General features: G+C 50.9%; 1 protein-coding gene across 2 annotated transcripts; it reads left to right on the top strand.

Annotated features, from left to right (window-relative positions):
• The first annotated feature begins 484 nt into the window (after positions 1-484).
• Positions 485-14,902, top strand: TBX3 (T-box transcription factor 3). Of its 2 annotated transcripts, XM_012756666.3 has the most exons (8): positions 485-2,186; positions 3,841-4,108; positions 5,046-5,105; positions 5,383-5,529; positions 7,476-7,552; positions 8,647-8,804; positions 10,293-10,969; positions 12,803-14,902. In XM_012756666.3, exons 1-8 carry the CDS (start codon positions 1,798-1,800, stop codon positions 13,262-13,264), a joined length of 2,238 nt encoding a protein of 745 aa, XP_012612120.1. In that variant the 5' UTR covers positions 485-1,797; the 3' UTR covers positions 13,265-14,902. The 2 variants fall into 2 exon arrangements, with proteins under 2 accessions (XP_012612120.1, XP_012612121.1); XM_012756667.3 differs by lacking the exon at positions 5,046-5,105.
• The last annotated feature ends 11,439 nt before the right edge of the window (positions 14,903-26,341 follow it).

Raw genomic sequence — 26,341 nt, 5'->3', positions numbered from 1 at the left:
AGAGGGAGCCCACACACGCGTGTGCTGAGATGCGGCTGCATCCGTGTGCTTCTGTGTCCGCGAGCCCAACCGCAAGGGAGAACAGCACCGAGACACCCGAACTCCAGAGCCCTTTAGCGGCGGCCGGGCGGAGCTTGGCTCCACGTGGGGCCGGAGAGCGCGCAAGCCTGGAGTCTTGGCGCTTGCCTCTCTGCCGCCGCCGGCTTTTGTTGCGCCGAGCGGCCGAATGGCAGCTCGCAGGAGGTTCAGGCGCCCGCCCGGCTCGCCTGGGGACCGGGGAAAGAGGAAGAGCTGGAGAGAGAACCGGCCACGGCTGTCGGAGAGGCGAGCCAAGCGCGCGAGAGGCGAGCGCCCCTGCCCGGCGCCCGGGCGCGCTCTCCGCCTTCCTCGGCCCGCTCGCTCGCTCGCTCCCTCCCTCTCGCCCTCCCCCTTCCTTCCCGGCCCTGCCTCCTCCCCCGATCCCCGGCTGGATGACTGGGGCATTTCAGACGTGGGCTGAACGAGAGCGAGCGAGCGAGCTCTGCGGCTGCAGCGATCTCTCGATAAGCCACCTAGAGGCGACTCTGTGCGCGCGCTCCCCAGTGGCTCCCGCCCTCCCTCTGATCATGTTGACATATTCACAGGACAGGCAGTAGTACCGATGCGGCGCTGCGACGTTACAGTTTCCGACACCTTCTTTTTATAACTCGGCTCTATCCCGCAGCACTCGACCTGTGAAAACCACGCCTATGCAGCAACACAATTGGTCCGAAAGCGTCAAAGAGCCAATCAAGAGGCCTCCGGCTCCCCGCAGCCCACAGCGCAGCCCGACCTTCTAGAGCCGCCGAGCAGACGCCCGGGGAATTCTAGAGGCGGAGGAGGGTGGCGAGGAGCTCTCGCTTTCTCTCGCTCCCTCCCTCTCCTACTCCGACTCTCTCTCTCTCTCTTTCTCTCTCTCTCTCTCCTTTCCATTTTCCCCCTCTAAATCCTCCCTGCCCGGCGCGCCTGGACGCAGATTTAGGAAGCGAATTGGCTCACGTTTTAGGACAAGGAAGAGAGGCACGGGAGAAGAGCTCTCTGCAAGATTCGGATTGAAACCCAGGCACCCTCCGGAGGCTCGGAGCGGAGGAAGGAGGAGGAGGAGGGCGAACGGAAGCCAGTTTGCAGTTCAAGTTTTGATAGCGCCGGTCGGAGGGGGTTTAAATCAGAATTGTTTTGTTTTGTTTTGTTTTGTTTTTTAAGAGTGACTTTTCCGCTCTCTCGCCCCCGGTGCAAGCCGGGTCTAGCGCAACTGCAGACGCCTCCAGCGAGGAAGAGAGGGAGGAAGAGATAGGGAGGCGGGGGAAGAAGAAAAAGGGAAGGTAAAAAGTCTAGGAGAACCGTTCGCATTTGCAACAAAGAACCTAGGGACTGGGGAGGGATTCCCGGGACGCAGGGCTGGAGTGTCTATTTCGAGCTCAGCGGCTGGGGCTCCGGCGCGAGTCGAGAGCCTGCTCGCTGCTCTCGCTTCTGAAACCCACTTTCAGGAGCGGCTTTTTGAAAACGCAAGGCACGAGAACCCGAGCGACTATGTCTCCTGATTTTTCGCCTTGCCCTCTTTAAAAGCGGCATTCTCCTCCCCAAAAGACACTTCTCCCCCCTCCCTTTGAAGTGCTTTAGTTGTGCTTGCTTCTTTTTTTTTTACCCCCTCTTTTTCTTTTGAACTATGTGCGGCTGGTAAACAAACAAACAAACCAAAAAAAAAAAAAAACCCCAAAAGCCAAAGACAGCAGCTGCGGACTTGTCCCCGGCTGGAGCCCGGCGCCCCGCCTGGAGTGGATGAGCCTCTCCATGAGAGATCCGGTCATTCCTGGGACAAGCATGGCCTACCATCCGTTCCTACCTCACCGGGCGCCGGACTTCGCCATGAGCGCGGTGCTGGGTCACCAGCCGCCCTTCTTCCCTGCGCTGACGCTGCCTCCCAACGGCGCGGCGGCGCTCTCGCTGCCCGGCGCCCTGGCCAAGCCGATCATGGATCAGTTGGTGGGGGCGGCGGAAACCGGCATCCCGTTCTCATCCCTGGGGCCCCAGGCGCATCTGAGGCCTCTGAAGACCATGGAGCCCGAAGAAGAAGTGGAGGATGACCCCAAGGTGCATCTGGAGGCTAAAGAACTTTGGGATCAGTTTCACAAGCGGGGCACGGAGATGGTCATTACCAAGTCGGGAAGGTAAGCAAGGGAATGGGGACCCCTCCCCCCAACTATTGGAAGGGTTTCCCTCCCTTTATCTCTCTCCTCCCAGAGCAGTCGGTTGGCGGGTTCCTACAGCTTGGACGAAAACTTAGTTCCCCTAGAAATGTGTACAGAGACTCTCCCAGGCCTTGCTCCAGTGGCAGAAAATTCCAGCTTACCTGGGCGTCTGCACAAGTGTCCATGGGACCACGTCCTGGGTTCCCTACAGAACAGTACTAGAATTTTTCAGTGGTGCACAGACATTCCCGCAGGAAGCAAGAAAAGCACCCCGCTGCAAGAAGTTCACTCTTCAGACCTTTCTGGAATATCCTCATTTCTTGGTTGATGTGTTTTTGTCTGTTTTATTTTGCACGCAGAGAGAAAAACTTAAAAACCCTTTTCTTTCGTGATAGTGGTGGGAGGCCTTTTCTGCCCTTCAGCCTAGCCTCCAGGTCTGGAGGGGGCCTGAGCCCACCGCTGCCAGGGACAGAGAGAAATCAAAGGACGTTTGGGTTTGTTTGCCCACACCGCTTCACGTGTGTCTGTAACCCGAGGGAGAGTTCAGCAGGCAATTTTGGATAATTAAGATTATGTTTGCAGACCTCAGGAGGCAGTGAGCAGACGTAGCATTGCTTTTTTAATGTGTGAATATTATAAACCCTATTTTACGTAATGTTTAAAAGTCTTTGCCTGACCGAAAACTGCCTGGAAGAGAGGACCCTGTAACAAAATCACTGATTTATTTATTTTTTTAAATGGCACTGAAGTCTATAAAGGCACAAAGTTGAACGGATAAAAATAAAACCCTCCTCTTGATGTCTTCAGCTTTCTGTCTCCTTCCAAGCTAAATGGGGCCAAAGTTTGGCATAAAATCCTCCTCCAACCCACAAGACATTTAGTTAGTTTCCCAGTGAAGTGTTTCCTTTTAAGTCAAGAGTACAGAATGCCAACACTTCTGTGAAATTAACAGCAATTTGGCCGCACAATCCTGCAGTTTGGGATTGGCGTAAGGAGTAGGGGAACGTGGCTAGCAGCTCCATGGGCAGATGGGTTATCAGGCCTGGGAGTCCACCCCAATCCTCAAAATTCATTCTGAAAACTCGCTTAAGTCCAGTTTCATTTCTCCAACTGTGGGATTGCTGTTCTGCTGCAGGGAGGGGGGGGCATGCAACTTGATGTTTATTTTCGTGATAAGTTTAACATTTTCTCATCAGTGGGTGGTGGGAAATCCTAGTCTTGACTGTCCGCACTTTACCACAATCCTACCCCAAGCTGTTTAGAACTAGATACCCACAGAAAAAGACATGGGCGTGAATTTTCTGTAAAGAGGGCTATCTGTAAAGCCAGAGAGAGGAAAAAAAAAATTTTTTTGAAAGAATGATTAGACAATGTAGAGAAATGCAGTGGCACAATTCATTTGTCTTGAATCTTGGGACATCTAAATACAGAGAAATCGAGCATATTTAATACTTTAGTTGTGGAAGAAAATTTTACAACCAGTTGCCCTGCTCTGAAAAATATAAGCTCGTCAGTCACAATAGAAAGTCTTCAGTTTGGTTTAAGTGTTTGAGGATAGATAGGAAATCAAACCTAAGCTTCTGCATGATTTATCTTCCTTTCTTTCTTTTTCTTCTATTCTTCCTTATTGTAGGCGAATGTTTCCTCCGTTTAAAGTGAGGTGTTCTGGACTGGATAAAAAAGCCAAATACATTTTACTAATGGACATTATAGCTGCCGATGACTGCCGATATAAGTTTCACAATTCTCGGTGGATGGTGGCAGGTAAAGCTGACCCTGAAATGCCAAAGAGAATGTACATTCACCCGGACAGCCCCGCTACGGGGGAGCAGTGGATGTCTAAAGTCGTCACTTTCCACAAACTGAAACTCACCAACAACATTTCGGACAAACATGGATTTGTAAGTTTCATTGCTCCTTTCAGTTAAATCTTCTTTTTCTTCACCAAAGGCAGTGCCTCCCTATTTCTCGTGTTTCCGGCCCAGACCTCTCCCTTGCTTCTTCCTTATCCGATCTGCAACAGAGCCGGAGAGAGGAGAGGATTCTGGGGTGTCTCTCCCGGATAATGGAAGGCCTGGCGTTCTAAAAGAAATAGGGGCAGGAAAACTTAGCAGCTCTGTGTTCTCTAACAATTCCAGCTCCTTGGTAGATACCTGACCTGACAGTGCAGTTCAAAACCGATCATTACTATCTAAAATCAATTTCAAAGCTATGTGTTCATAAAGGATTTGTTTTGGTTTAAAACATTATACTTCTGTTTTGAAACCAGCCATATTATTTCTTGGGAAAGTTTTAAGTTTCTCTCAGCCTTGACAATGTTGGTTACATGGTGTGAATGTATTTTTTTTTTAAACTTATTTTCTTTTACTGAGAAACAATTGATTGGACTTAGGTGAAAGTCAGGTTTACTAGAAACGAGGCTTAGATCTCCGGTAAAAAAAAAAAAATGGTGTGTGTGTTTGTGTGTGTTGGAAGTGTCTATATGGATTCAGTAAGAGAGGGCTTAGAAACTTTTGGAAGACTTAGATTGCTTGTACAAGTCAGGCAAGGGACCTTTTGCCCCTTTCTCTACCCCTCCCCAACATTTCAATAAAATAAACAGAGTGATAAGCGAGGCATAAGCAGAAAGATTAGGCCCAGGAAGACGTGAATAGCGCGGAAATATCTTCAGCGGGCAGGAATTGCATTTGAAGCCCTTGATTTGATTAAGGCATAAATATTCCTCTCTAGAGTTCAGCCTTTCAGGGCTTTAAGTGGATTGGGCTCGGCAATTAGTGGGCGCTTAAAGTACTGAATCATTTTGTAAATTAAAATGCATGTTTTTCTCTATCTTTTAAGACTTTGGCCTTCCCAAGTGATCACGCAACGTGGCAGGGGAATTATAGTTTTGGTACTCAGGTAGGCTAGGGTTCAAGGTACGAATGATCCTTAGACGGTGAGGGTGGGGGGGACCCTTTGGAAATTGAGGAGCAATTTGGATTCTCCAGAAGATAACATCTGTGGAGCAAAATGTACCCAGGAGGTACTCCAAGGAGGAGGTGGGCTCGGTAAAAGTGGTACAAGCGTAGTACCCTGCGGTGGGGAAGATGTCAGCTTGGCAGGGGTCCTAAGATCCCATTTGTCCTGCTAAATCCTTTTTTTTTTTTTTATGTGTGTCTCTTCCCTGCCCCTGCAGACTATATTGAACTCAATGCACAAATACCAGCCCCGGTTCCACATTGTCAGAGCCAATGACATCCTGAAACTCCCTTATAGTACATTTCGGACATACTTATTCCCTGAAACTGAGTTCATCGCTGTGACTGCATACCAGAATGATAAGGTAACCGAGGGGGCTTTCCTTTTTAATGGTGATATTTTGCCTCCCCTTTAAACTGCTTTGCATCAGCTCGAGAAACTTACTAGAGCCTGGAGTTTGCTTTTGTGATTTTTGGGACATCATCGAGATGGTGTGAGGAACACCAGCACCTTAAGGAGGCAGCAGAAGTCTCTCAACCAGCCATGAATCCAATGCTAAGTTAAAAAAAAAAAATGCCAAACTAATTTTGTCACTGAGAAGCTCCTCTAGCTACTGTCCCTGGTGGCATCCACTCTCTGCCCCTGACCCCAGCTCTGCTCTGTTTGTTTCAAGGCTCATCCTCTTCCCCATTCAGGAAGAAGGATCAAGAAATCAGGTTCAAAAGGAAACAGCTAAAACTTTAAGGCAAAAGCCATTTGGGATCCTGGGAGGAGAATCCTGGTGGAGACTAGTTCTTCACCCCTAGCCAGAAATCCTGAGTAGCTGGTCTGGTTTTTATTACCTTTTATGCTGCTGTGTTTTTTATGATGTGTGTGTGTGTGTTCGTGTGTGTGCGTGCATGTGCGCGTACGCGTGCATGTGTGTGGCTGGAAAACCCTACCCTGATCACAGGGTCTTACTAATGGAGCTGTCTGAGGCTTTTGAGGTGAGGGTGGCCAAAGTCACCATTTCATTTGAAAAAAAAAATTTTTTTTCTCTTAGGCCTAAAGCTGGGGATTAAAAGGACCCCCAAATAGGAAAGCACCTGATATCTAGAGTTATGGTGGCCTGAAGGTCATGGACTGAGAGAAAGTGACCCTTGCAGCTGATTCGCCAGTTTCCAGAATGGCAGTTAGCAGGCAGTTCTGGGGGTGGGAGGAGTGGCTGGGACCCTGCCCTTCAACTTCTGACTCCTGGCCTTCAGTGAGAGTCCGGTTCACCTGATGACACCCTGCATTTTCAACTCGCTGTCACTGTCAGTGGGCCCTTTGTAGACCTATGATGAGGGTGTTCCAGATACATTTCTTTAGTCTAGGAACTAAGATATCATGACACCCCCCCCCTCCCTGCCAAGCGTGAAACCTGAAGTCTCGCATACAGCAATTTATTCCAAGAACAAGAATCCAACCAAGGGGCCCCTTTTTCCACCTCTGAGTAACTCTGTATATATAAAATTTTGCCCCCAAGGGGAAGGGATTTGAAAGATTACATACTATGGCATTTTTCTTCAGCATGCAAAATGCACGCTCCCTCTAGACCCAGAATCCTGTGGAACAAAGTTGTTAATGTAATAATAAAATGTAGCATTTTTGATCAGACAAAGAGGCCATGGGCCTTCCCCACTTAATGGCGGTGGCAGAGCATGTAAATGAAAACAAATGTTTCCAGTGGTCATTCTGTCCTTTTACATCTGTAATTGTCAGTATTGTAATTCCTCAAACCACCCCCCAACCCAGCAAAAAAATCAAACTCATTCCAGCACAAGGGTAGCAAAGCCCCATAAATCATTTATTAGATTCATGGAAAAGATTGGTGTGTGTGTGTGTGTGTGTGTGTGTGTGTGTGTGTGTGTTTGGAGGCAGGGGGAGTATGCCATAACATATTTTATGATTAATTGCACTGTGTAAAAAACTCAAAATGAAAGCATAATTTTAAGATCTACAGGTTGTCCCTCCTGACAACTTTGACAAACATTTCCATTTCTAAACCTAAGCTGTTGGCTGCCCAAAGAAAAGAATTTCTTTGGGTAATTTCAGCCTGGAATTCCTGGCTTGGCCTCATATGGGAGATGCAAGCCCTGGTACAGTTTCCTTTGATTTCTTTCTCTCTGTTTTCTCCAATCTGCTGCCATTACCTCCTTTCCCCGGTGTATCCATATGATTTCTGTTGGTAGTCATATTCTAAGAGTCTACTGAGTTAGGAACAACACTCCCAAAACATTCTGGAAAATGAAGCCAATGTCTCTGTCTTGTTTGTATCTTCTCCTCTAGATAACTCAGTTAAAAATAGACAACAACCCTTTTGCAAAAGGTTTCCGGGACACTGGAAATGGCAGGAGAGAAAAACGGTGAGTTGAAACAATAATTTATTTCTCAGATAATTTAGAAAAATCACTTTTCTAGGATCCAACTCTCAAGTATTAGAAATGGGATGCAACCACTTATAATGAAAAGAGTGGGTGGTAATAATTACTTCCCCACTGCTACATACGCTGGACTTTTTCTACCTCCCACTTGTTACCTTTAAGGAAATTAACTAGGCTACACCATAGTTGTCTCTGGAAGAAAAACATTGGGAATCACAGATTATATAGGGATGCCCATGCATTTCTTAATTCTACGTTCCTCCTGGGCAGGTCCCAGGAAAGGATCAAATCATTCACAAAATGCTTTGGAATTTTTGCAATCTTGTCTTTCAAATACCATCAGACAGAGCAGGGGGGGGGCCCTTGAGAGATCTAAGACTCCTTCCTTCATGGGGGATGTGTATCATTTTGCATTAAGTAGACAGCTGGAGAAATAAAACCTCCCCTCCCCCACCCCTTTTCAAAGAATTTCTAAAATCCAGAAAATCACCCCAAATTTTTAACCTATATGCCCTTGGGATGGGCATTAAAAAAATAATTTCTAACATCCAAACAGAATTTTATTCCAATTAATGTGTTGGTGAAGCAATTACAGTAAAGCGCATCATGAAATGACACTTCTTCCAGATTGTAGCAAGCACCCAGGAGTCTGGTAGGCTGGGATCAGTCGATGTTGTGCTTGCAGGGTTGGACATCCAGTTCTCCCTCTTCAAGGCCAGCAGTTCAGCTATCCATAGCTAGCTCCAGCCTCTCTTCTTGCTTTGAAATAAGATTTCACAGCCCAGACAAATGCCTTTTCCCAGTGAAACCCTTGATACTGAAGAAATGCCACTGCAGCCTTCTTCCTTCCTCCCTGCCCCTCTCTGCCCCATCTTCAGCTGAGGTGGAGGGTCAGAACAATGCTGGGGTTTGTGTGACTGCCCTGGGGCAAGCAGATTTCAGAGAACTAGTGTTGTCCATGGGCAGGGGGGAGCAGGCAGGTGAGGTGTGTATATGCCGTGTTGGAGAGGGCAAGGGAAACAAAGGGGGAAATGTATGCTACATTCTGTAACGCTGGGTGTGGGCTTCTGCCACAGAAAACAGCTCACCCTGCAGTCCATGAGAGTGTTTGATGAAAGGCACAAAAAGGAGAATGGGACCTCGGATGAGTCCTCCAGCGAACAGGCAGCCTTCAACTGCTTTGCTCAGGCTTCTTCTCCGGCAGTCTCCACTGTAGGGACATCAAACCTCAAAGGTAGGGCTGGTCACCGCTGTGATGACGGGACTGCAGCTCTTGGTGGCCTGGAAGAGTTAGGAGGATGGGGCACAGACTAGGGTACTTGTCCTTTAAAAGCTTCAGACCCTTCTAGACAAGAGCCAAGGTTCAAAAAGGGCTATCAGTTGTATACCACCTACCCCCCACCTCCCTAAGGTAGTATAAGGAGAGCTCAGAGCCCCTTCCACCAAATCCTTATTTGGCTGGGGAGTGGATATCTATTTTGTTTTACCTCTTGGCTGAGGCAGCTTTGAAAACCATGCCTGAAGCATTTCTTTCTCTCCTGTCCCTCTCCTCCTACTCTCCAATCCAGAGAGTCTTCCAACTGCTGACTTTTCACCATCTTTGAACTCTAGGTTAAACTGTGTTGGGCTTGGGGAAAGGGATGGATTCTCTGCTACCTGGAACAGGGAAGGTGGCTGAGAAAACATCCACCTATAGAGCAACCCTTGACCTGGGAGAGGAAGTGGAGCATTGGGGGTCTGCAGTGCGGAGGGAGTCTGGGGGTGGGAGTGGACAAGGTGGTTCAAATCCCCATTCAGCTTCCTGTGTTTAAAGAGCAAGCACTATTTATTTGAAAAGACACACACACACTGTCAACGAGAAGGAACCTGTTTTTAGTGAAATAAAATGAAAGTCCTTTATGTCTTCAATCCACTTAAGCCTTAAACATAAAATAGGATCCTTTTTTTTTTTTCTTTTTTTCTGGTAGGACACCCACAGAGGGTGTGGTTTAAGCAAAAAGGAATCTAGAATTGTCCCCAGGCAGTGAGAGGGCCTGCCCAGCACCCATCTCTGTCTGCACAGACTGGGGAAAACTCCAGAAGGCCCAACTGTAGTGTGCGTTGTGGTGTATGTCTTGAGGGAGGGGTGTCCCTCTCTGCCATTACCAATTCAGATGCCAGGGCTCTCTCCAAACAAATCCTTCCAGAATAATCCACAAAGTTGTGGAAGGTACTGATCTCTGTCACTCACTGAACAAAGACACTGAGAGTCATTGGGATATGTTCTACCAGTGACTTTTAAAGTAAGTTCGTTTTATTTTTAAAGAGGTAATTTGCAATGGAATGGGAAAAGGATGTAAAAGGCTTTGTCTGACATAACAGGCGTCCAATGGATGCTTGTAAAAAAAATAATAAACAGAATTCCTTATAATAATAAGGAATATTAGTAGGAATATAATAAGAAGAGCTACTGATTTGGGAGGATTCATCTCAGGGAGGATTAAACTCTGTCTGGATACTTTTTAAGTTCATTAATAGCTCATTAATCTCCCAGCCAAATTGTTAGGTATGATTACCCCCATTTTGCAGATGAGAAAACTGAGGTGCAGAGAGGTTAAGGGGGTTACATGGCCAGCAAGCGACGAGCTGGGATTCACACTTGGGAACTGGAGTGCCACTGGCCCAAATGGAAGCCAACGCCCTTCTGCCTCACTTTTTTTTTTTTTTCTCTCTTCTATGATAGATTTATGTCCCAGCGAGGGGGAGAGCGACGCGGAGGCCGAGAGCAAAGAGGAGCACGGCCCCGAGGCCTGCGACGCGGGCAAGATCTCCACCACCACGTCGGAGGAGCCGTGCCGCGACAAGGGCAGCCCGGCGGTCAAGGCGCACCTCTTCGCGGCGGCGGAGCCCGGCGGCCGGCCCCGCGACAGCGGCCGGCTGGACAAGGCGTCGCCCGACTCGCGCCACAGCCCGGCCACCATCTCGTCCAGCACCCGCGGCCTGGGCGCGGAGGAGCGCAGGAGCCCGGGCCGCGAGGGCGCGGCGGCGGCCGCCAAGGCGGAGGAGGCGCGCGCGCTGCCGGGCAAGGAGGCCTTCGCGCCGCTCACCGTGCAGACGGACGCGGCCGCGCACCTGGCCCAGGGCCCCCTGCCCGGCCTCGGCTTCGCCCCGGGCCTGGCGGGCCAGCAGTTCTTCAACGGGCACCCGCTCTTCCTGCACCCCGGCCAGTTCGCCATGGGCAGCGCCTTCTCCAGCTTGACGGCCGGCATGGGGCCCCTGCTGGCCACCGTGTCCGGCGCCTCCACCGGCGTCTCGGGCCTGGATTCCACCGCCATGGCCTCTGCCGCGGCGCAGGGACTGTCCGGGGCGTCTGCGGCCACCCTGCCCTTCCACCTCCAGCAGCACGTCCTGGCGTCTCAGGTACTCAGCCCCCCTCCTGCCGCGCCCCCCTCCCCCCTCCCCTAGTTTCTCTGCCCTTTGACACCAGATCCGCCCCAGCCCCCTTGCCTAGCAGCTTTAAATAATAATGATAATTAATAATAATTTTATTAAGCCATTTACTAGGTTCAAGGCTTATCTCACCAAGGGATTGTGACCTCCTCCGCCCCCCCCCCAAAAAAAAACTTAAAAAATGTTTTCCTAAGTTCAGGGCTGTTTCCAGCAGAGTAAGCAGGTAGTAATAGCGATTACTGCTATGCACAGCACTTACTTTGGACCAGGTACTCTTCTAAGTGCTCGATCTATTCTGATTCAGCTGATCTAACCCTTCAGTGGCACTTTTATCACTGCCACTTTACAAATGAAGGGGAAGGGGCCCAGAGATGTTGAGTAACTTGCCCAAGGTCACACAGCTGGTACTCCATGGAGCTGAGACTATCCCAGTCTGATTGACTTCAGGGCCTCTTTGAGGGTTTTGGATTTTAGTCTCAGAGCTGAAATGTCTCCTAAGTGTCTCATAGCCAACCCTCCCGCAGGAATTGGACCAGAAAGAGAGACCAAGGCCTGGGAAGGTGAAGTGACTTCCTGGGTGGGGAGTTGAGTCTTGCATCTTGCTGCCTCTCCTTGCATTCAAAGCTCTTCTCCCCACCCCCATCCCAAGCAGGGCAGCCTGTTCCTCACAGGGTTAATGGTTTGTGCACACGTGGGAAATGTCAGAGGAGAGGGACCAGCGGAGGCTGGGGCAGGCCTGGTGGTCTGTGTAGGGTTCAGACAGCACAGGGTGGCCGGGGAGAAGTCTCAGGCAGCTAGAAACGCTCTGAACCCAGTGAAAAGGTTCTGTGATGTTTTCTGCATGCTGTTGCCTTTTGTTTTGTCTAAGCACATTTGTCTCCCTTCCCTGTGCCAAGAGGCAGGATTGCCCTCCCCCCTCGCTGGGAAAGAGGGAGCTGAGCAAAAAGGGTGGCTTCTGGCAGTTCTCAATTCCTCCCAGCTCCTCTGCTGGCTTCTCCTGGTGACCATGTCCTAGGTGGGCAGGTGACAGGTGGGCCAGGGGCTGCCTGGGCAAACGAACAATAGTGGTGCCTCAAGGCATGGTACAGAGAGAAGTGGCCCAGGCCAGGGTCCCCACATCTTAAATTCTGTTTCTGCCAGTTACTAGCTCAGTGAATTGATGAACTCCTGGGGCCTGCCTCAGCTTCCCACCTGTAACACCGGCACATGGTGCGTTTCTTTGTCTCTGCTTGTAAAAAAAGGCCCTTGTATTCTCCCCCATTTCCTTTTGCTTAAGGTCTTCCCTGAGATTTTTTCACTTCTAGGATGGGTGTGGGAGGATTTTCTTGGGGGGGAGGGTGAGGTAGAGACAAGAAGGACAAAAAAAAAAATTATGCCTAACTTATGCCCTTATGTTTTCCCTCAGCCCACTTTGTGGGGCAGGCTGAATCGGTAGTCCCGGTTAACAGGTGCAACAGCTAACCCTTGGGGGGATCTCTGACAGTGCGCATGTGCTAGCGTGGTGCAGGCATTAGCTCATTTAATATCCACCAAGTTCCCGATGCTTACGTGAATTACTACTTCCCTGTTTTATGTCGTGTAAAGAGGCTGAGGCACAGGGGGTTAAGTCTCTGTCTAAGGTGACACAGCTAAGATGTGAACCTGGGGAAGTCTAAGTGGTGTCCCTGCTCCCCAAAAGGAAAGGATTCATGGCTTGCCCCAGGTGGGGGGAAGGAGGTGGAAGAGGTTGGCTTCTGCAACCCCCCCCTCCCCTGCAGCCCCGACCGGGCTGACTCTGCGTGTGCGTTTCTCTTCCTTCCCCAGGGCCTGGCCATGTCGCCTTTCGGAAGCCTGTTCCCTTACCCCTACACGTACATGGCGGCGGCGGCGGCCGCCTCCTCCGCGGCAGCCTCGAGCTCGGTGCACCGCCACCCGTTCCTCAACCTGAACACCATGCGCCCGCGGCTGCGCTACAGCCCCTACTCCATCCCGGTGCCCGTGCCCGACGGCGGCAGCCTGCTCACCACGGCCCTGCCCTCCATGGCGGCGGCCGCGGGGCCCCTGGACGCCAAAGCCGCGGCCCTGGCGGCCAGCCCGGCCTCGGTGGCCGTGGACTCGGGCTCTGAACTGAACAGCCGCTCCTCCACGCTGTCGTCCAGCTCCGTGTCCTTGTCGCCCAAACTCTGCCCCGAGAAGGAGGCGGCCACCAGCGAACTGCAGAGTATCCAGCGGTTGGTCAGCGGCTTGGAAGCCAAGCCGGACAGATCTCGCAGCGCGTCCCCGTAACCCCCTCCCGGAGAAGGTCTCTTCGTTCCAGTCCAGTCGAGTCTGCAGTGCACTTTGTCGGATGTGAAATGGAAACCACGGGCCTGCCGTGGGGTGAGCCCTGTCTTTTGCGGTCGCGTCTGGGAAGGTGCCGGACTCCCCCCGGGAGAATGTACTAGAGAAAGGCCCTGTCTTCTTGGCGTGGTTTATGTATCCGGGATCTGGCCCCGATTCCGGGGGCTCAGGAACAGTCTGTTGCATTGAGCTGTTGGGGGTGGAAGTTCAAACATGTGTGTCCAGAGAAACTTCCAGCAAGGCTGGTCTGGGAGCTGTGGCCAAGCCCACCAGGAGGGGAGATGTTGTTCAAAGGCATCTATCTCCCTCAGTGTGGATTTATACATATATATATAATTTTTTTTTCCTTCAGTGTCAAGTGGAAACAAAAACAAATAAAATTTAAAAAAAAATCGGGACAAATGAATACATTAACATGATTCTGTTTGTGGAGATTAAAAATTTTATAGTGACTTGCATATCGGTTCTCAATAAATTACTGAGCAGCGTTGTTTGGGTAGGGAAGTCCCTGCCACCCTTGTTTAGTCTATATTAAGGAAATCTGTGTCTTTTTAATATTCTTGTGATGTTTTAAGAGCCGCTATAGGTCTCTTCTTGCATGTTCCACAGTGATGTATTTGTGGGTTTTATTTTGAATGCTTGCTTTTAGAGAGATAACAGCATAATAACCCCACACCCTTCTCCCCATCCTGTGTCCTCAAAAAATCGGCAACCCCAAGAGGGAGGGAGGATTTGGAGGGAAGAAGAGTGGAAAACACACACACACACAAAATGAATTTATTTTATCTAAGCTGTGTAGCAGGATTCATGTTGTCCCTCTTTGGCAGTTCTCTTTTCCTGTATATGCAATAACAAGGTTTTAAAAAAAAATAATAAAGAAGAAAAGCGCGACTATTAGACAAAGTATTTATGTAATTATTTGATAAACTCTTGTAAATAGGTGGAATATGAATGCTCGGAAAATTAAACTTTAATTTATTGACATTGTATATAGCTCTATGTAAATAGGATTGCAACTGTCGGGTTTTGTGTTCTTGTTTTCCTTTCGTTGGTTTTAATTCCAGGCCACAGAATTGCTGTTTCACACTAGAAAACACACTTTCTGCACCAACACCAACACATTTGCATAAGAGCAGCTGGCAAAAATTCTGTTTTTCTTTTTTGATGTCCCAAAGTAGGGGAGAGTGCTATTTCCTATTTTAGCCAAAATTGGGGAGGGGGTGCCACTTTCCAGCTGTACTTTAAATCCTTTAAAACATAACTCAGTTGCTATGGGGGAGGAAGGAGGGTAGAGACCATGGTTTGTCTAAAGTTTTCTTTTGTATTCACATTTGCTTGTCTCTGATTTTCCTGAAAAGAAAGTGGAATTAATTTACTACTGTTGTCAATATTGATGGTGTTTTGAATTGGTGCCTACAGTGATAGACAGTTCAAAAGTCAGGTGCTGAGAGATGGTTTAAAGACAAAAGTTCATGAAGGTATATTTTGTGTTATAGTTGTTGATGAGTTCTTTGGTTTTCTGTATTATTTCCCCCCCCTCTTTAAAACATCACTGAAATTTCAATAAATTTTTATTGAAATGTCTTTGGGCCTTGTGTTAAATGCTTTCTTTAGTAACCTTTTCCTGCAGGGAAGAGAGTTAGGGCAGTGTTCCGTCTCTTCTTGCTACCCCTACCCCCTTCCATTCGCCTTTAAATAATTAAGACCGCCCCCAGCGTACCAAAATAAGAAGTCACTCAAGTTACAAAGCTAAAAACAAAAGTCCCTTACTCCAGCGAAGGGAGCCCGCTTCAATCCGAAATTACTTTTCCTTTAAATTAGGGAGCAAAACGGAAGAAGGAAAGGGCCTGATTAGAATTCGGAAAGAATAGCAATTTCGGATGTTTCAGTTTTAATGGAAAAAGACAGCCCTGTTCCCTAAGTCAGCTTTTCCCACACGGATCCGACCAAAAAATAAGTTGGAGCGCGACGAATGTTTTTCGTTTTAAGCTCCGCTCTCCCTTTTGACAGCGATCTGGGGAATCCAAGTCGAAAAATACGTCCTTGCACCAGCGTTCCTGGCGCGGGAAAAGGCTAGCAGAACCCCCTCTCGGCCAGGCCGGGCTTGGCGGGGCAGCAGCCCCCTCCGGGTCGCAGCGGGCAGGGACCCAACGGCTGTCCCAGCCGTCCCCGGGCTGTCCCAGCCGTCCCCTGCGAGGCCCCGGCCGTCCCGAGTCGTGCGTGCGAAGCGCGGCCAGCTCCGCGCAGACTTAGCCGCGTCACGCGCGGCAGGAGGGAAGCGTTCCTTGCAAGGGAGCACATTTAACCCCCTCCGAGGGAAAAGTCACCCAGGAGGTTGACATCCTCCCTTCATTCTCTCCAACCAGGCCCCGGGCAGTTTAGGGAGTTGCCTTTTGAAGTTCAATTTATCTCTGGAACATTCAATAGAAAATGGCAAGGCGGTGTCAGTCGTTCGGTCTCCCCACCCCCGGGCTAGCCTCGAGGTGTGTGTTCGTCTAGCGGAGGGGGGGCGGCCTGGGAAGGTTCTCGAGGGTTAGTCCTTTGGGCCTTTTCTTGCCCTGGGGGCCATGACGCGAAGACCGAGCCGGAGCCTGCCTGGCGGCTGCCTCCCTTCCCACCCCCCACCCCCTACCCCCTGGAGCCCGCCAGCCAGGCCCCACGTCCCTGTCACCTTCGGGCCTGTCGAATGGCCGGCGAGGAGGACGCCTCCTCCCCTCCCTCGTCCTGTACTTGGACGGGGATCCAGGGCGAGCCCTTTTGGAGAGGGAGGCAAGGCCGGCACGTGGGACCCCTATCGCCTGCCCCGCGCGGTCTCCTGGGGTGGGAGGGAAGACGAGTCGGAGCGCCTGAGCTGAGGGCTGGGGACCTCGGGGCGGCAGCTCCCCTGGAGGGCCGGGACACATCTAGGGCGCTGGCTTTGCGCGCAATCGCTGCTGCCCAATGGCGCCGATTTGGGCCCAAAGATAACACGCGGGTGTCTGCGCCCTCGAGTAGGTGGCAGCTGGCCGGTGGTGCCCGGGGAGAAGATAACTCAGCCCCAGAGAGGCAAGAATTGCTTCTCCTTCTCGGTTCAGATGCGCCCACCCCGCCCCCTAGATCCGCGGACGGTGCCCAGGCGCGTGTCCAGCCTCTCCTACTGGCTTTCCTTTTTTTCTTTTTTTAATCTCCTGGATATCTTATTTGTATGTAGTGATGTTAATGAGTAACTCTTGTGGCGCTGACGGACGGGGGGTGAAGGGCTCGCAATCTCTGTGGATTTCGTTGCTATTACTCACCTGGCGCCGGTCGCAATCTCGCCGCAGGCTTTATGGTGGCGGCGGCCGCCGCGGAGGCCACTCGGGGCCGGCGCCTTCGCCCTTTTCCCGGGCTTCGAGTGCCACCTATCTGTCTGGCCCACCAGTGCGCCCTGGGCGCCGCCGCCCCGCGTCTCCTCGGTTCCGGAGCTCGGGCGCTTCACCTTTGCCCCTTCCCTGGCCGCCCCCCTGTCCCCAGCCCGCGCTCCCCCTCCCCCTCCCCCACCCAACATCGGAAGAAGCAGCCGTCCTCTCTTTCCGGGATATCACTTTCACTCCGGTTTGGGCCTCAGATGAGAAAAACAGTCCTTCTCTCCTCTGGGTTTCCAAAGAACGTTCGAAAATTCAGTGAAGGGGACCCACGCTCGTAATTCTCTCGCAAGGAACCGTATGCCCCGTGTGGAAATCTCTTACAGACCCCTGTTCTAGACCCCTCCCGGACAGGAACAACCTGAATTCATGATGGGTGGAGAAAGGGTACTCCTCTCCCCAGTACACACACCTCAAATTCTACCCCGGGTGGGTCCAACTTCCCTCTGCTTTCTGGAGTTTACAGGGACAAAGGCCACGGCTCGTGGGAGCAGCAGTCCGTACGGTCCCCGGCGGGGGTCAGCTACTGCAGCCTGCAGGGCCCAGCGACCTCGTGATGTGTAGATTTAAGGTGACAAATGCGGGTGCCGGCCAGAGGCCCCGGCCCCTGCCTGTCGGGAAGGCCGGCTCCAAGCCAGGCTGCGCCCTGGCGTCTGAGACCCGCGGAGGGGAGGGGGTGGGGTCGCCTTTTGCAGTGCTTTGAGCCGCGGGTAAAGGCGTCCGGGTTCCTGCTGACCTCCCGGCGCTAATTGCAGGGGCCGAAGGGCGCGCTCGGGCAGAGGGAAGGGTCGCGACCCTGCGCTCCCTCCTCCCGAGGTCTGGGCAACCCCGAGTGTGTGCAGGCGGGCGTGTGCCTGCGGGTAGGCCCTCTCTCTGATCTGCGCTGTCCGGGGACCCACCCTTTCTTTGTGGGGACAGTTCTCCACGTGTAGGCCCTTAAAAAATTTCCATCCAAGAAGGAAAAGCCGGGCTTTGACCTTTCCCCTAAGCCAGCAGACATGCAGCCGCCTTCGGGCTCTGTAAGAGGCTTGAAATGCTTCACGTCCGCGCTTTCTGCCTCGCTGGTTTCCAAATTCAACCTCACGGCAACCAGCCAAGATAGTGGTTGTCTGGGTTGTAGCTACAAGGCTTGGAAAGGCGACCTGCGCTGTTATGTGCGTGGCCCTATACGTTCCTACCTATGAATAGCTCTTCGGGCGTTTGCACTCGGGGCCCAGGAACTGCAGGTGTTAGAAGGACATGTGTGTGTTTGCGTGTACTTCGCGTGCTCCATCTGTAGATGTCTCTTCCAATTTCGATTTAGAGGTTCATGCCCAAGACAGTTCCGGATGTAGATGCATTTGGTTGTTTTATAATCAAGATGCGTATAATCAAGAAGTATATGTTGCAGATGTCGGCGTTCAAAGTACACGTAACAACAATAATAAAAATAGCTGGCATGTAAGGGCCACGTGCACGTGCCAGGCGCTCGGTTAAGCACCCCACAAAAGTGACCTCTGTTAGCCTTCCCGATTAACCCTTTAAGGTGTGTATGATTTTTACCTCTGTTTTACAAAGGAGGAAACGGAGGTACAAAACGGTTAAGTTACTTAAGATCCCCCCCCCCCCGGGAAATTATGGGGCCACAATTGGAAGGGGGGGCGGGCTCCAGAAGCCACCTCCATTCCACTTCCTAATTCAGGCGTAGGTGTAGGTACCTGGGGTGGGTATGTCCTGGAGCTAGAGAAATCTATGGGTGTGCTCTGGATTTTGGAGTGTGTCTCACACGTTTTTTAGTAGGAGAACATTTTAGTTTCTTCGTGCATCTGTGGCGCAGTGTGAAAGTGCAGCTTTTATTTCCCGTTCTACTCCCGGGCCCACTCTTCTGTGTGTCCTGAAACACCCACCGGGGCTAAGGCTGCGGCAGGTTTGGGGCCTTTGACCCCAGGTAGACCAAGACAGAGACTGACTGGGGATGGAAACCCCCATTTGAAAGTGTCTGGGGCGGGGCGCTGGAGCAGAAGCGGTGGTAGATGCGGGCTCTAAGCCTGGAGGGAAGCGGCGGGGGACAGAGGGAATTGCAACAGTGCGGGCGCGCGCTGGGGCCCGCACGGCGACCACTCCAAGGTTTCCCTCTCGCTCGGGTCATGGCTGTGGGTGTCTCAGACTTTCCTCCTCCGGCTTCAGATCCTCCCCCGCATATCTAGCATTTGCTGTGCTCCACCTGCCCTGGCGCCAAGGCTACCGGAGCGCAGTCCCGGCGCTGCAGGTTGGGACTCTGTGGGCACAAAGATCACTTGCTCTTTCCTGGTTCCACGCTGCCTAGATTCCAGGAACCTAAGCAAACTTAGCTTTTCTCCCCTGCTCTCTTACTTCTGACTCTTTGGCCCCAGCTGAAGCTGAGGGCTCAGCTGGTGGAAGGAGGAAATCTACCGAGAAGCCGGAGAAGGGGTGCCCAAGGCCACCGTGAAGGAGAAGCAGTTGCCCGGTTATGGGACAGCGTGGCTCAGGTTACCGCGGCCTGGGCATCTGTAGGCCCCGTGCGCCTAGAGAGCCAGGCCAGGGCCTGGGTCTGGCAGAGGTGAAGACAAAAGCGGCTTGGGTAGGGAACAGCGCTTGCGCCCCGCACGCACGCCAGGGGCTTTCTGCCCCGCAGCTGGGATGAGGTCTGGCAGCCTTGACCGCCTGGGTCTCACAGCTTTGGCGCGGTCGCTGGAGTGGAAAGCAAAAGTGAGGCGGGTTGGGGGTAACGCAACCCGTCGGAACCTGGACGGGTACTGTCCGAGTCATCTGACTTTCTGCCTCCGCCCCCCCCAACCCGCAAGTCCAGAGATCCCAGTCCGCCAGTCTATTTGCGCTTTTGAAATGCGATCCCCCGCGCCACTTCGGTTTCCAGCTAATGACCCGGGCTCTGGTTTCGGGTGGGGGGATTGCACCCGGAGGAAAGGCTCGCTTCCCCCAGGCCGGAGCAGTCCAATCTCACCTGGGTTCTCTTCCCGCCCGTGCACGCGCCAGCGGCGGGCCCAGGAAGGTGCGCCCCTTGCCCTCCCAAGGTCCTGGAAAGGCCCAAAACACCGCAGGCACAAAACTGACACTGGCGCTGGAACTTTCTTCCTGCCACTTTTGCGCGTGGCCGCCCGCCCCATTCCCCAGCGCGGGCAACTTTGACATAACTTTTTTTTGTTGTTTTTATGCAGGGACCAGGCGTCCCTCACCAGGGCTGTAGCGCCAGCTGCCTCTGGTCGTTTCTTTAGTCGCCCTTAACTCTCCCAACCAGGCACAGAGCTGCGGTGCCAGCCTGTTGGAAGGGCTAGAGCTGACAGAGCATCTGCCAATAGACGCCAACTGACACCCGGCCTTCCCCTGGAGCCCACCCTCCACGGCCAGAACCATTTCTCTAATGGGCCATTCCCGACACTCCTAAGAGGAGAGGAAGGCTCAAGGCCTTCAGGGAATCCCCTGAAATAACATACAAAAAAGTTTGATCTTGTGCATACGTGCACATTTTTGGAGGGGACCCTACAATTTTTTTGGATTCTCAGAGGTGTGTGAGCACAACCAAATTAAAACCCACTGACTGCTCTGAAGCCAAGAAGAAGTGGGGAAAGGGGGAACATTGGGGTGCCCCCGAGGATGCTCTTGGCTAGGTAGAATTTAACTTTAGGGACTTTATCTCTCTCTCTCTCTCTCTCTCTCTCTCTCTCTCTTTCTTTCTCTTTCTCTCATTCAGGAAGGACACTATTTCCTTGCTTTATTTTAAAGCTAAGCTTGAAAGCCTCAGGCATTGTATACTTTGTTGATTCATTAATGATATTAACTTATCAACCCAATGATTATTAACAGTCATTATCACCCTCAATGAATTCTGTGTCAATTTCCTGTTGCTAGGGTCACCTCCACTCAGCTATCACAGGTAATAAAAGGAAACCACTTTTCATAAAATAAAATGACTTTTTTCTAGATGCCTCCCACCTCAAGATCAAGGGTAAAAAGAGCTGCAGGGGGTCCTCTTTGTGGCAAGATTATTGGGGTCCCTGTGGAGGGTTTTCTAACCTCTACACCCCCTCACCTCCCACCTCCACACCCATCACGGGGATGTGACGATACAGGCAGGTTTCATCTTTGTTTAGATCTTTGGAAAGACTTTGTTCTTTCATTAAAGCCACACCTGGTGGAATGGGGGCTTGAACTTTGGAAGGTAGGTGTGTGGGGGGTTGGAGGGGGATAGTTTGGGGCCCCGAGGATCACCTGAGCCTTTTCCTCAAGGCGAAATTAACAAGGGGAAGGCTGGGACCTCTTTCAGAGCAGATAATTCCCTCTATCTTTATTGCACGGCAAAGCCCAGAACAAAATAGGCACCTACCCCAAACGTGCGTGTGGGCTGAGTCTAAACATGTCCAAGGATCCCACTAATTTGGAAGGCAGAGGTTATGGTGGTTATGGCGGATGTGTTTTCTCTGTGTCATTTTCCTCTCTTGTGCCTCTTTCTCTTTTTATTCAGGCAAACATGCCAATAGCATATAACAATTCACAAACGTAAAGGAACCTTATAAACTCTGCAGAATGTTCAAGGGAAGAGGGAGTCATTTGGGGATAAAACAGGATCCCATGGGGAGCCCCTCCTACCCCTGGGCCCCGTCTGAATAAATCCCTCTTGGTCACACTTGGCCACGTAGGGATGGATTTCTTCCTGGCGTAAGGGCAAGATTGATTTCAGACACGATGTGGTGAGCTGAGGTTACCAACTTCTCTCCACTGTCCCTGTCCCCAACGCTGTCCCCAGTACTCCATTTCAGCCCCCAACAACCTCTCTTCCATTCCAAACGTCCCTGCACAAACTTTCTAGAAGACAAATCACAAGGCTAGGCTAGTGTTTGGTGACAGCTTGTGTCTGCTTTGCTGGGGACTGGGGACACACGGTGCCTTTTCTCTATGTCTTGATAAACAGGTCATTTCTGCACTGGATTTTTATTTGACATTAAAGTTCTCCTGGTGTAAATTCCCCGATTTCTTGAAACATCCTGGTCTCCGAGGCGGGGAAGAGAGGTCCAGGCAGAAAGGGGGAACCGCAGTCAGTCAGTATGACCTCTTATTTCTTCCTAGGGGAAAAATCCAAGCTACCTGTTTTGCAAAGCTCAGGGAAGGGAAGGTACATAAATGAAAGAACTTCCCCTGGGCGCCCCTGCCATGGCTAGGCCGTTCCTTTGCCGCCATCTGCTGGACTAATGGGGAAGTGCATGGGGCTTTTCCAGACCTTCTGGGAGGCTGAGTCCCACATTCATTTTATTGAATATTCAGCAAATTATCATTGCTGACACCCGGCCTGTGTTTTCATGGAGTGTGCATTCCAGTAAAGCAAGCCTCATGGCCATTCCCTGAAAGTAAGATACAGAGGGAGGATGGTGGCACGGGAAAGAGCTGGAATTTGGAGGCAGAAAAATGGGACTGAACCCAGCCCAGGTGTCTCACACCTGTACTCCCAGCACTTTGGGAGGCTGAGTCAGGAGGATCGCTTGAGCCCAGGAGTTAGAGACTAGCCTGGTCAGAGCAAGACTCTCTATAAAGCATTAGGCCAGGTGAGGTGGCTAACGCTTGTAATTCTAGCACTCTGGGAGGCTGAGGCGGGTGGATCATTTCAGGTCAGGAGTTTGAGACCAGCCTGAGCAAGAGCAAGACCCCATCTCTACAAAAAAAAAAAAAAAAAAAAAAAGGAGAAAAATTAGCCAGGTGTGGTGGTGTACACCTGTAGTCCCAGCTACTTGGGAGGGTGAGGTAGGAGGATCACTTGAGCCCAGGAGTTTGAGGCTGCAGTGAGCTAGGATTGCACCACTGCACTCCAGCAATAGAATATGACCCTGTTTTGAGAGAGAGAGAGAGAGAGAGAGAGAGAGAGAGAGAGAGAGAGAGAGAGAGAGAGAGAGAGGAAGGAAGGAAGGAAGGAAGGAAGGAAGGAAGGAAGGAAGGAAGGAAGGAAGGAAGGAAGGAAGGAAGGAAGGAAGGAAAAAAGAAATAAAAAATGGGACTGGTGTCCTGACTTTGCCATCTACTTCCTGAGTGTCCTTTAGCCAGATGGCTTAACTTTTCTGGGACTCAATTCCTCATAAGGTAACCGTGGAGTAATGATACCTGCATACCTGCAGGCATGTGAGCTGTGAGGAGCAAAGGACAAATACCCTTGCAAACCACCTGCTCCTACTCCATTCCATTTTTGGACTTAGGTGACTAAATCCCAACAAAGGTGGTTTATTTAGTTAGCCTTTCTTTTCTCTTGAGTATTCTGGAAAATTGTTTCCTCACCTGCCTCAGTGGCACCCACCTCCAGCAATTTCATTTAACCCATATTTAGGGAGCAAGGGTTCTGGGAAAGGGTTACCCCAAGATGGGTAAGATGTGGTTGGTCTTCTAGCTAGCTGCCCTCTTTTAGGAATTCTCTTCCTAGTCACAGGCTAACTGAGACAGTCCCAATGATTACGCCAATTCCACCTGCTGCTACCATCTTTCTCACCTACGGCAGTCCTGGTTTTACGGGGCTCCCCAAATCCACTCCTACCCGCCTCCCCTCAAATCCATTGGCCATACTGCAGCAGGATTGACCCCTTGGCCCTCATCAGCGCCACCTCTCAGTGACTCCAGTGGCCCATAAGCCATCAAGTCTCCTTCCCTGGCCTCCTAGGGCATGCCTGATCTGGCCCTTATTTCTCCTTCCAAGCTCACTTTGCTCTCTTCTTTAAAATCAAACTGTATTGGCCAGGTCACCATATTTCTCCTCCCCAACTCAAGGTCTTTGCCTGTGTCATTCCCTCGGCCCAGGATTTTTCAACTTTGGCCCTGTTGACATTTCGAACCAGATAATCCTCTTGTGCAGGGTACTGTTCTGTGCACCACAGGGTGTTTAGCAGGACCACCTGGCCGCCTCCCCCGGATGCTAGCAGCATCCTCTCCTTCAGCTGCGACAATAAGAAATGTCTCCAGACGTTGCTAAGTGTCCTGGGGGTCCGAGAAAGGTCACCCCTGCTTGAGAGCCTTTGTCTTAGTTTGAGTCCCTTTCTCACCTTTCTCCTTGAATTCATTTTGACACACACCTCAATGTCTGAAGCCTTTCTTAACCTTGCAGACCGAGCCCCTAACTCAGGCGTCCTCAAACTACAGCCACGTGCGGGTGTTTTTGTCCTTTTTTTTTTTTTTTTTTTTTTTACTTCAAAATAAGATATGTGCAGTGTGCATAGGAATTTGTTCAGAGTTTTTTTTTTTTAAACTATAGTCCGGCCCTCCAATGGTCTGAGGGACAGTGAACTGGCCCCCTGTTTAAAAAGTTTGAGGACCCCTGCCCTAACTCCTCTTCCACTGAGCAGGGGATACTTTCAATCAGATGACACATGGTGTAATGAGATGCTTAGTATATGTCCCCCTGTGGGAGTGCAAGCACCCAGAGGGCAGGGGCTTGGTGAGTCTTGTTCACGGAACTGTCGTTGGGAGGCCTTGTATTAACAAATGGCAGGCAATCAGTGAAGGCTTCTTGTGCAGTCACGTGCTCCTGATCAAGGCTGCCCTGGGGGTCGGTTTGGCTGAGTTTCCTCTGTTTAAAACTCTTGGGTCACTTGGGACTTTTCCCACTTGTCCCTCCAGCCTCTTTCTGCTGTCCTTAGGCCGGGATGCTGAAGGAAGACATCGGCATCCCCAAACCACGGCGTCCACGCCTGCCACCTGTTTTCACAGGGCCTGTGAGACAAGAGATATTTTTACTTTTTTAAGTGGTTGGGGGAAAAAAATCAAAAGAAGACTCATACTTCATGACATGGGACAATGACATGATATGCAAATGGTAGTGTTCATGAACAGAGCTTTCTTGGGTCCCAGCCACGCTTGCTCCTTTGCATACCGTCTTGTTTCAGCAGTGGCTGTATGGCTTGACAAGTTGTACATACTTATTATCTGGCCTTTTGCAGACAAAGCTTGCTGACCCAGGTCAAAAGGGAGGGGCGGCTACGACACCTGTTTTCATAATGGAAAACTGTGCTGCAAACCACAAACAAGTCTGGGGCCTGCTTGCTGTTATACTGAGAGGTAACCCCCCAAAAATATGCAGATCAGGGGCCCAGTTGCTTGAAGGCTAGGCTCCCTAGGTGCTAAATGAGGCTAAGAATGGGAATTTAAAAGTTGGCCCAGCATGGTGACTGATGCCTATAATCCCAGCACTTTGGGAGGCTGAAGCTGGAGGATCGCTTGAGCCCAGGAGTTTGAGACCAGCCTGGGCAACATAGTGAGACCCCATTTCTACAAAAAAATAACAAAATTAACCGGGCGTGGTGGTGTGTGCCTGTAGTCCCAGCTACTCGGGAGGCTGAGTCAAAAGGATCACCTGAGCCCGGGAGTTCGAGGCTGCAGTGAGCTATGATCAGGCCTCTGCACTCCAGTCTGGGCAATAGAGTGAGGCTCTGTCTTTAAAAAAATAAAATAAGATAAGAATTTGAAAGTGGCTTTGAAATGAAAATGAACAGTGGATATGACACCCAAGCACTTAGTAGGTTCTCAATAAAACAGCCTGTTTACTCCCAAAAGTTCACTCCCCCTGCCCACCTGCCCCCCAGCCCAGGGCAAGGAGCACTGAATCTTAGAGAAAAGGTGCCGGTTGTATGATGGCTCCACTTTAAAATGACTCAGCCAAAGGTTAAAAATAACAGATTGTGGGAATCAAAAGAAAGTGAATGGCGGTGGTGGAGCAGGCTCAAGGTGAAATCTGCTTTGTTTTAGACTCCACTCCCAGGGAAGCAAAACCAGAATGACTGAAGCTGCAAGACAAAAGCAGAGGCCCCGTGAATGGCTTTTTCTGCGACTTGCTTTCCTTTACACTGAATAGGGGAGACATAAGGTCATGTTTATTCCTCTCCAATGCTTGTAGCAATTCAGCGCACACAAAAGAGGCTACGATCATTTTCTCTCCTCTCTGTCTTTCTCTTTCCCTTTCCTTTCTTCCTTCTTCCATCTTTTCCTATTCCGGGTAACAGCTTTCACTCTGAGGGTCAGCGGAGGAAACTGAGGCTCGGGGAATGGAAGCGATTTGCCCGAGGCTCCCGTTCCAACCCAGGGCATAATCACAAAGCTCTGACCCCCTCTATCCCGACGCCCTAGTGCCCCGGCTCCCTCTTGGGCTAAATGAGAATCTCTTTATTTATCATTTTGAAGGCCCAGGATTTGCAGAACCCAAATCCAAGCTGCAAAGGGATGCAATTACCCAGATAATTTAGGTAAACGTTGGGGTTGTGTTGTGAGTGTTTTAACATCCACCTCTGAATTATTGGAGTAATTGTTTCCACTCCGGCTTCTCATTGTGTTGCTGAAGAGGCCAATTGTCCCCAACAGCCCCTGTTTGTTTTGTCCCCGTTGAACAAGGCCTGGTAGCTAAGGACGGGAGGGCAAGAACAAAACCCCCAGGGAGAGCGAGGCGGGCTGGGCAGGCTCTAGAGGGCCAGCCAATTTGTGTGTGAGGTCAGTAACCTTTGTGCTTCCACAAAAACCCCATCCGGGAGGCACACTCGACCCCTAGCAATACTGCTCTGTGAAAACACTCCCAGCACATGAAATATCAAAGTAGCAATGGTGTGTGTGTGTGTGTGTGTGTGTGCTCAAACATAAAATTAAGCCAAAGAAAGCACAGAATTTT

This window comes from Microcebus murinus, chromosome 22 (genome assembly GCF_040939455.1).
Source record: "Microcebus murinus isolate Inina chromosome 22, M.murinus_Inina_mat1.0, whole genome shotgun sequence".
Lineage (NCBI taxonomy): Eukaryota > Metazoa > Chordata > Mammalia > Primates > Cheirogaleidae > Microcebus > Microcebus murinus.
The sequence above is the reverse complement of the archived record's forward strand: the minus strand, read 5'-3'. Positions and strand labels throughout refer to the sequence as shown.